Source organism: Gymnoscopelus microlampas, assembly GCF_963454915.1.
Source record: "Gymnoscopelus microlampas genome assembly, chromosome: 7".
Lineage (NCBI taxonomy): Eukaryota > Metazoa > Chordata > Actinopteri > Myctophiformes > Myctophidae > Gymnoscopelus > Gymnoscopelus microlampas.
Genome location: NC_139944.1, coordinates 37,207,906 through 37,217,629, shown reverse-complemented (window position 1 = coordinate 37,217,629; position 9,724 = coordinate 37,207,906). Strand labels below are relative to the sequence as shown.

Sequence of the window (9,724 nt, the reverse complement as noted above, 5' to 3'; positions counted from 1 at the left end):
ATGAGCCATTTGAAATCATTGCCATTGCCCTCATACATGGGTGACAGCACCATGAATGTTGCGGTAAATCAATAGTGTCTCTGGAACGGTGATATTATGTGATTAATTTAATTGAACCGTGACTTGCAGCACCAAATTGGAATGGCTAGACTGCTGCCTTTGACATGCCTAGTTTAGATTGATGTCGACTGATAAAAGAAAGAAAAACACTAGGCATTTTGTATATGCTCATCTCTCTGAAGCTGATTTGGTAAAAAAAAAAATCCCCTTCCACGATTTCCTCTTAAAATGCAAACGCATCCAATCCATTCCACCATCATTCTGACTGCCCGCATCTTATCCCCAATCTATAGCATTGAGTCACAAGAAGTGAGTCATGCCCTGTGCTGTCAGCCTAGATGACCTATAACCCCCACTGGCCCCTCCTTACTCACCCTCCTTACGGTCAACCTTCCAATACCAGACACCACAGGAGGGACTCATTGATTGTAGGAAGGAACAGCAAGGTCATTAATATAAAAGATATTGTGATATAGTGCTATGTTTGAAAAAAATAATTATGTAACAGAACCAATGACAAAATGGATGTTACTTCATGTTAATGTCATTATGTCATACTTTAGGGAAATCTTTCAAAGTACAAATAAGTTGAATTATAGCTAATAATAAGATGAAGTGTGGTTGTTCCTTCTGTCGTGTGCTTTATTAAACATTAGGAACCATTATCATTTTCAACATGGTATATATTCAAATTAGAGATGGGGAGGGCTTAAGCTCCTTTATCCTAAGAATTGGAGAATGTGTGTGGGAAATAATATACACTAGTTGTAACTGTGTGTGTGTGTGTGTGTGTGTGTGTGTGTGTGTGTGTGTGTGTGTGTGTGTGTGTGTGTGTGTGTGTGTGTGTGTGTGTGTGTGTGTGTGTGTGTGTGTGTGTGTGTGCGTGTGTGTATGCGCAAGCGAGCGCGCTGTGTTGTGCTGCCTGTCTTCTTGTACCCCACACCCTTCTTTACTAATGGTAGGTTGCAACCCCTTTCTTTACCTACCACACACACACACACACACACACACACACACACACACACACACACACACACACACACACACACACACACACACACACACACACACACACACACACACACACACACACACACACACACACACCCACACACACACACACACACACAGTCCCACTGGCTGCCCATTGTTCAGAGTGACGCGTTGAGCCTTGTGCACTGCACCACTCAGGGGCACAGACAAACGCCCAGCCCTTTCTCCCCTCCTCTTTCTCCCTCACATTCTCTCCTCTCCTCCATCCGGCAACATCCGTCTGTACTCTCCTCCTCCACCTATAGGAACCATGGCCACTACAGTGTCAGGTAAGAGCAGAGCATCTGACACAGACAATCTGTTTCATCCCGGCAGTTAAATGTGTGCGTATGCTAGGGTTGTTTATTTAGAACTGTTCAAGTGGTGCTTTAGGTCATTCAAAGGATGGAGATAGCATAAAGCTACAAAGATGGTGTCTATCTTTATAGCTTGTCATGGCGACTGGGATTTTCTCTTTCTCTCTCAGATGCAACTGGAACTACAACATAGATACTTGAATGTGGACTGAAATGCTGCTAAAGTCATACTGTACATTAGTCATACCCATGAACAGCTATATAAGCTATATAAGCTATATGGTTTCTTCCAGAGAGAGCAGAATATTGTTCCTTTAATAGAAATCTTCCTGCCTATTTTCAGATCATGTTAAGGTGTGTCTAAACGTCTGCCATAAAGCATGGTAGATGTTGTAGAAGCAATGTAATAAAAACAGGACTGAGCAACACTGAGCATGCAGTGCGGCAAACTAAATACACTGTTGGTGCCACATGCAGGTGATTCCATCCAGCATCCAACATAGTGACTGTCAGGAGTATTCTGGATGGAGTATACCACTTTTGAGGGCATCATCATCATCACCACCCTAAATACACATATACTTAACCAATATGCCCCTCAGGGCTCTATACTAGTGGCTTTTCTGTTTTTACTCTAAATGAAATAGCTTTACAGAAAATAGCAGATCTACAACCTCACAACGCGTCGCAACGCTCATTTTTCTGTTACAAAATGGCACCCTGTTAAAAATAAAGTAGCCCATACAGTATACAGTAAATTACCATTGTAATGACACTGTGGTTGACAATCTATTATCAATACCAAAAAATGTATCCGTTTATGTTTATTATTTTACTGCTGAATAACATATTAATCAATCCCTGCTCCTTGTGTTAATGATGTTCCCCTTATACCCTATATGTTCCTCTTAGATACATTGTAGGCTGGAGGCACTGTTTAGACTCCTCAGAAAGCAACTGAGAAAAGTTGCTTGCTACAAGAAAAAGGAAGGAATTCAGAATGTATGCAGATTTTTGACAGAGGCCTGCAAATGAACCGTGACTGGCACATTTGCTCTGTCTTTCAAAGTTGTAACTTTTTTCTCTTCGGGTTTTCAGCAAATCTACAGTAGCTAGCAATTATCTTGCCCTGCTTAGAATGACACAGATGAAATGATGCAGTTGTAGTTAATTGATTCAAAGTAAACAGACCTCTTTCCTGCACACTCATCACTGACTCATTCTGTTGAGTATTTGGGCTTTGTGAATGCACACCAACCACAGAAATATAATTCTGCCACCTATTTTTTAATTTTTCTTCCTTCTTCAAAGTGTAGGCCCGCACCTGCAGTATATCTGTAATGCAACGGCAAAAAAACGGTCTGTGCAAAGAATCCATCTGTGCAAATGTCTTACCCCCAGAGGAGCAGAAGGTCAACTAGAATTGCAATAAAGCAAGAGTGATTTAGCTTTGTGCTATAGCTATACCAACCTAAAGCGGGTCTGTTTCACCCAAGGCTATAATAATCTGTAAGACAGTAGACAGCTCCCTGCAGGGAACTGGCGACGGGCGTGTGACTTACAGGTAGTGTAAATTAGTGATATTGTTTGGTTAAAACAAAACGTTTTTTTTTCTCTTTATTTTTTGTTAAAAAGTTAAAGCTCTATTCTGCTAGTTATCCATTATGTTTGTTCTGTTGAGTTTGTGAGTGTTCAGTAACAGCTGTTCTCTCCAGCTCTTAAATAAACAAAAAAGAAAATACATGTTCAGGGGGGTTGCCAATTTCAGCCAATCAGGAAAGGGTACCCATTTATTACCTTCTCACCTCTTTGAGGTCTCTCTCCTGATTGGATGAAATTGGTATCCGGACCTGAGAGTGTATTTTCTGTTAAGAGCTGGAGAGACAGGGAGATCCCTGTTACTGGACAAACACTCTAGCAATGATTGCAGACAGAATATAGAGCTATTCAACGCTTATTTTAACACACACAAAAGAATCACTGCACCTTGAAGAACACCGGCTGATAGGGCCCAGCCTTACTCCGTTATCTAACACACCACCCTGCTCCTGTGAGTGTGTGAGAGAGAACATTCAGTACACTGCTCAGTGAGATTTATGTGTCCTGTTTCTGCTGAGCTGAACCCTGATGAGCATCTCAATAATGAATGACCTCCCAGCACACGCACCCTCAACAGTCGGCCAGTGATTCTCTACCGTTTTAATTTCAAGGACCTCCAGTTTGATATGAATTAGGCCATGGATCCCCATTTGATACGATTATTATTATTATTATTATTATTATTATTATTATTATTATTATTATTATTATTATTATTACCCTTATTATTATTTTATCTTCACTGTGAAATCATTAGTGTTAATGTAACTATGAGAGTGGAAATGGACAGGTCCATTTGGTTCCATTTGTACACTCAGAGTTATAGACCTGTAAGGGTCTATTTTTGGCATACATGTACAGTGGACAATGTGGACGCAGCTTAATGATCTGGACTTTGCGGACGACCTGGCTCGTCTCTCTCACACCCAGCAGCAGATGCAGGAAAAGACCAGCACCCTCGCAGCTAACTCAGCTCGCCTTTGGTCTTAACATCCACAGAGGGAAGAGCAAAGTCCCGAGAGTCAACTCTGCCAGCACTTCATCCATCATGCTGGAAGGCGAAGTGCTGGAGGAGGTTGATGAGTTCTCCTACCTTGGCAGCATTGTCAACAAGCAGGGTGGAACAGATGCTGATGTGAGAGTCATTGGCCAGGGTAGCTTACCTCCCAAAAAAACAACAAAAAAAAAACATTTGGAGCGCAAAAGACCTGGCCATCACAACAAAGATCAGGATCTTTAACACCAATGTGAAGTCAGCCATACTCTATGGTGCTGAGACATGGAGGACCACTGTAAACACCACAAACAAAATCCAGTCATTCATCAACACCTGTCTGCGACAAATCCTCCAGATCCGCTGGCTTAACACCATCAGCAACAAAGAACTGTGGCAACGCACCAACCAAAAAACAGCAGAGGAAGAGATCCTCAAACGGCGTTGGAGATGGATAGGCCATACTCTCCGTAAACCAGCCTCAAACACCACAAGACAGTCCCTCAAGTGGAACCCCCAAGGGAAAAGAAAGAGAGACGTCTGCCACGAAACACCTGGCACCGAGACTTTGAGGCAGATACCAAATGAGAGGGTGTTTCAACATCAAGTAACTGCACTTCATTATCTCATGTTGTTTACAGTGTGTAAACAACATGACATAATAGATAGCCTACAGTTAGTTACCTTAGTGGATACAGACCTACCCTTACAATGTACTGTACTTGTAGCCTTACATTTATACACAAATATGTACCCATGTCTGAAAATACATTGAGGAAGTGATTACTGATCAGTCACAAGACAAGTGTGACACATGATTCTCTCCCCTCCATCTGAGACTACAAACATGTCCTCCTTTTTTTTAAGCTGTTGCAGCTGCTACACCGCTTTTACTCTGCTTTTAGCTAGCTGATTGTTAGCTTGAAATCCTTAGATACAATAGAAATAACCTGCACGCCATCTTCACTTGCTCAATAAATCTGATGCCCTGATGAGCATCTCATGCTTCGGAAGGTCCATGACTGAAACATTGCCTTAATATAATAAAGGTTTTCTTGCGGATGATTCTATTTCTATATCTAAACGTCTGCTACCAATGCACCTGTCCCTGAGCTTATCAGGTGTGCAAAGGACTTTGGTTTACTAGCTTGGAATTCTGCCCATAAATCTATGTTTGCATAGACCGCATTATGTGCCATAGTGCCTGAATTATGCCAAATTATGGACATGTCTGGTGTCACAATACTGGCATCATGGGTAGCTGAGCTGAGTGACATCTGATTTCTGCTTCACTCTCGTTATATTCTCCATATTTGGGCATAATCAATTTGCACTGACATGGGGATTCTCCGTATTTGGGCATATCTACAAGCCCATGCACTGGCAGATAATTATTAACAGCCTGCCCATCGTTACTGAGGTTATTGTGTTGACAACACGTCACAAATTCTGTCCATATATGGGCATATCTGCGTGCCCACCACAGACACCGCCCAAATACTAAATTTGTGTAGTGCTACTACATCTCTTTTTAAACATATATCTGTCTAATTTGTTTTCTTTCTTTCTTTCTTAACTTGGGACAGTAAAATATCGCACGCATGCACGCGTTTCGAACCATTTCCTTGCTCAGTGTGGAGGGAAAAAAACGTCTTTTCCGTGCTTGCCAAAAGAATGAGCTCCTATGACCCGGAATGGATATATTGACACCTCTATCAAGAGGGGAAGGGTTCTCTGGGTGCCTGGAGCATACAAGGGTCCTCAGCCAACTTACCCAGAAGAAAAGGAGAAGAAAGGCAACCTAACGTTTGTCTGGCTTGATTTTGCGAATGCATATGGGTCGATTCCCCATAACTTGATCCAAGTAGCTATGGACCATTATTTAATTGTCCCTCCTGCTAGGCCTTGGGCCTGTCGCACCTCCAACGGTGCCCATTACCACATCCCAAAGCCACATCACATCTAGGGCATGATCACCAATTACCTGGGAGACATCAAGCTACGATTCCAGTCAGCCATGTTTGCAACAAAGTGGCAGCCAGTGGAGAGGGGAATAGTAGGGTGCACCATCTCTCCCATCTTGTTCGTCATGGGAATGAACCTGATCATATCTGCAGCGATTATAAAGTCAAGAGGACCAAAGACTGCTGATGGGAGGAGGGCTGCGAGGCAGAGAGAAAGAAAACCAAGTACCAACAACTTGTCCAGGACTGCCGGGACAAGGGGTGGACAACATGGCTGATGACAGTGGAAGTGGGATGTTGAGGATTCCCAACGCAATCAGTGTGGAATCTGATAACAGGAAAACAGCCGTTCGTAGGTTGGGATAAGCGGCAGAGAGAGCCTCCTGTTGGCTCTGGCATAAAAGAGAGGTCCATAGCTGGAAACCTGGAGGAGAGGGGCAGTGACTTGGTCAATCACTGCTGACCCGCCAACTGGAGAGTGTTGTGGTTAAGGGTTGAAACACTCCAAGAAGGTTGGGGACCACCTGATGACCTTTCATCCAGGCCAAGGCTTCATCTTTTGGAAATGGATTATAAAAGCATCTTTGATGTATTTACAAACTGCACAAAATACTCGAATATCATGAGTGGCCTCAAGATACTCCTGCCTACTGCATATTGGAGTTGTGTAAAAACATACTACCCTACACTATTTAGATTGTACACTTGATGTTAATGTTTAAGAACATTTTACTAACATTTGAACCTCAACTGATAGTAGAGAAAAACAGACAATTTGGGCACTGATTGTACTTTGATGTTTGATTGCGTTTGATCCAGGAGCACCACTGATACTTTTAAACATTTTTTAACCACCCTTTTTTAACTGGGGGTTATACGTAGCATTGAATGTTTATTAATGTTTAAATATTAACAGACAATCTGAAATGGCTTCTTTGCATGTTTTATTTATTTCTTTCTTTGCATCACCTGAGAAGAGAAGAACAGTAGAGCAGAGAAGTTATGGCATTATTTGCATACTGAAAAACGCCCACACAGTGGTTATGCTCCATGTGTTTATTGTATTACATTTCGAACAAGGTCTTCTTCAGGAAGTACATACTGCACTAAATTTAGTCTGTACTTACTTGCCTGGTTGTCGTTCTGGTCAAACTGCATGAATGGTAATGGTTAAATGGCACGAAATCCAACACACTTCCTTGTACTTTGGCCCTTGCCTGGCAAGCATCCTGTTGTAGAAAACCCCATACTCAATCTTGTCTAAGATCTAGTAAAGATAACTTGAAACTCACAGACAACTCAGCATGATGACTTCTTTATTAAATTCGCAGAATTCAGACAAAGATGAAAGGCATTAGAATGTTCATTTAAGGATGTTTATCATAGTTAATCTGACATCTTTCATATTTCCCAGAAATACTAGGCAGCTCAGGGCACATGCCCTTGTGAGGTCATACATCAAAAGACCTAATGGTGTGCTAGAACTCTTGATACCATATATTCCAGACTTTTTAAAATAGAAAATATGAATAATGCATTAAGCATCCACACTGCTGAATAGCTGTAACAACCAGACTTCTGTAACTTTGAATGATGTCTGTGGTTTAATAAGGGCAATAAACACTTTGCATAGCTACTCTAAATGAAAGTGTGTTAGAGAGCTACTTCCTCACAAGCCTGACAGTTATATTGTTTTATTTATAGGTTTGTTTTCTCTAGCTTCATCTTAATGCTACAATACCAGATCATCAAGCCTCATAGACAAGAAAGGCTTAATATGGGGAGCAGATAATGGTCACCTTGTGGACCTAACCACTAACCACACGAGGGAAACATTTAAACTGTTAACTAGACCAGCCAGAATATAATCACTTCAGTCATGGGTGATATTCAGGTTATCAGGAGATGTTTGTGGCATGATAGCTCTGCTGCAGTTATCGTTGTTACTCTACTATTTTCTTTCCTTGTGCCACAGCCTACACGGACAAGATCAAGGAGATGTCCATGCTGTCCCTGATCTGTTCCTGCTTTTACACACAGCCACACGCGAACAGCATCTATCAGTATGGAGGTCAGTGGTCCTACTGATGTGTCTACCTACCGTGGCGTCTATGTATCTGTGTCAAGTCTAAAGAAAACATAAATACGTCTAATGTCTCTCTATTTGATTGTGTGTATTATAACTTACCTAAGGTCTAAAAGACAACTTGAAGACACAATTTTAAATGCTGTCATCACACATTCTGCCATTGTCAGATCTGGAAGTGAAGAGCATCAACAAGCGTGCATCCGGCCAAGCATTCGAGGTGATCCTTAAGGACGTGGCTGATCGCTCCCCAGAAAAGTCTCATTCCCCACCTCTTCCCTCCCCACTGAAGAGGGATGTGTCCCTGGAAGAGCTCCAGAAGAGGCTTGAGGTGGCTGAAGAGAGGAGGAAGGTAAAGACATGGAATTCATCTTAATGGCATGTATTTGGCAGGTTAGTCACATGGTCATGCAGTAAGCTAGCCATGTAGTGTCCAGGTTAGTCACGTGATCATGTAGTACAGTAAGCTAGCCCATGTGGCTAAATTATAGTTTGTTGTATGACTGTCCCATCTCACCATATGCAGTGAACTTGTCGTTGGCATCTCTCTCCATCCATTTTCATCTCAATCTACTTGTAGTCCCAGGAGGCTCTGGTGCTGAAGCAGCTGGCAGAGAAGAGGGAGCATGAGCTGGAGGTCCTCCACAGGGCCCGCGAGGAGAGCAAGAACTTCAGCAAGAAGGCAGAGGAAAAGCTCAACCACAAGATGGAGGTCAACAAGGAGAACCGGGAAGCCCACCTTAATGCAGTCAAGCAGCGGCTCCGTGAGAAGGTTCTGTGATTAGTGGCATATGGTCACTGCTAAACTATTTCTCTTCATTGAATATAAATAATTAATTCAATATCAGTATATAAAGAATCATATTTTTTTCGATTTGAACTTTGGTGATACACTAGCCTGTTTTCTCAGAAATGTAATATTGATGGGCAACACCCTTAGTGGAAATCTACTACTGTATATAAGCTCATTCAAAATTCCACAAGAGTGAGCGATGTGTCATCCCTTAGTTACCTTCCCATCTTGACCTTGGTCATACCTGGGTCGTACTGTACCTCCTTATCACTATATATACACAACCTCACACAAAACCTTGAAACCTTGATACATACTGAAACCTTGATACTGACTGGGGAAAAAAACAAGGTTATCAGGATAGTAAATAATTATGCCATTGGGTTCATCTGGAATGAATCATTGTACATTGGCAGTGGCGCAGAATCATTTCTGAGAGCACAAGAAAGACACTTTATTAGTGTTTTCAACTTTTACAACTGTTGTAATGTGTGACATGTGTCCATTTCTATAACCCTAACCCAAACGAGAAGATTTTTGGTGTTCAATAGCAGATATATTTTTTGGGGAGAAAAGCATTTCTCTTCAAAGTTTCATTCTGTGTCTGACAGTTTCGTTTATTATCATCACAGGAAGTCCACGCAGCCGAGGTACGCAGGAACAAAGAACTTCAGGCTGCTGATCTCTCCTGTTGAAGACATTTTCTACACTTTTACTGAGTTATTTTTGTCTGCCAAATTTGGGATGCGAGTTAATGCGACTTTTCAAGACCTTCAGCGTGATCAATGCGCTCTTCTTGTTCAGTTTGCACTAACATCATGCTCCAATTCCAGAGCACAAACCAGTTTATCATCACCAAAATTAGGTTATCATCTCTCT

At 41.9% G+C, this 9,724-nt stretch overlaps 1 protein-coding gene across 1 annotated transcript; it reads left to right on the top strand.

Annotated features, from left to right (window-relative positions):
* Positions 1–1,328: 1,328 nt before the first annotated feature.
* LOC311048743 (stathmin-3-like) lies at positions 1,329–9,690 on the top strand. The gene is made up of 5 exons (XM_084062018.1): positions 1,329–1,382; positions 7,942–8,037; positions 8,223–8,404; positions 8,633–8,824; positions 9,478–9,690. Exons 1-5 carry the CDS (start codon positions 1,364–1,366, stop codon positions 9,538–9,540), a joined length of 552 nt encoding a protein of 183 aa, XP_083918144.1. The 5' UTR covers positions 1,329–1,363; the 3' UTR covers positions 9,541–9,690.
* Positions 9,691–9,724: the final 34 nt, after the last annotated feature.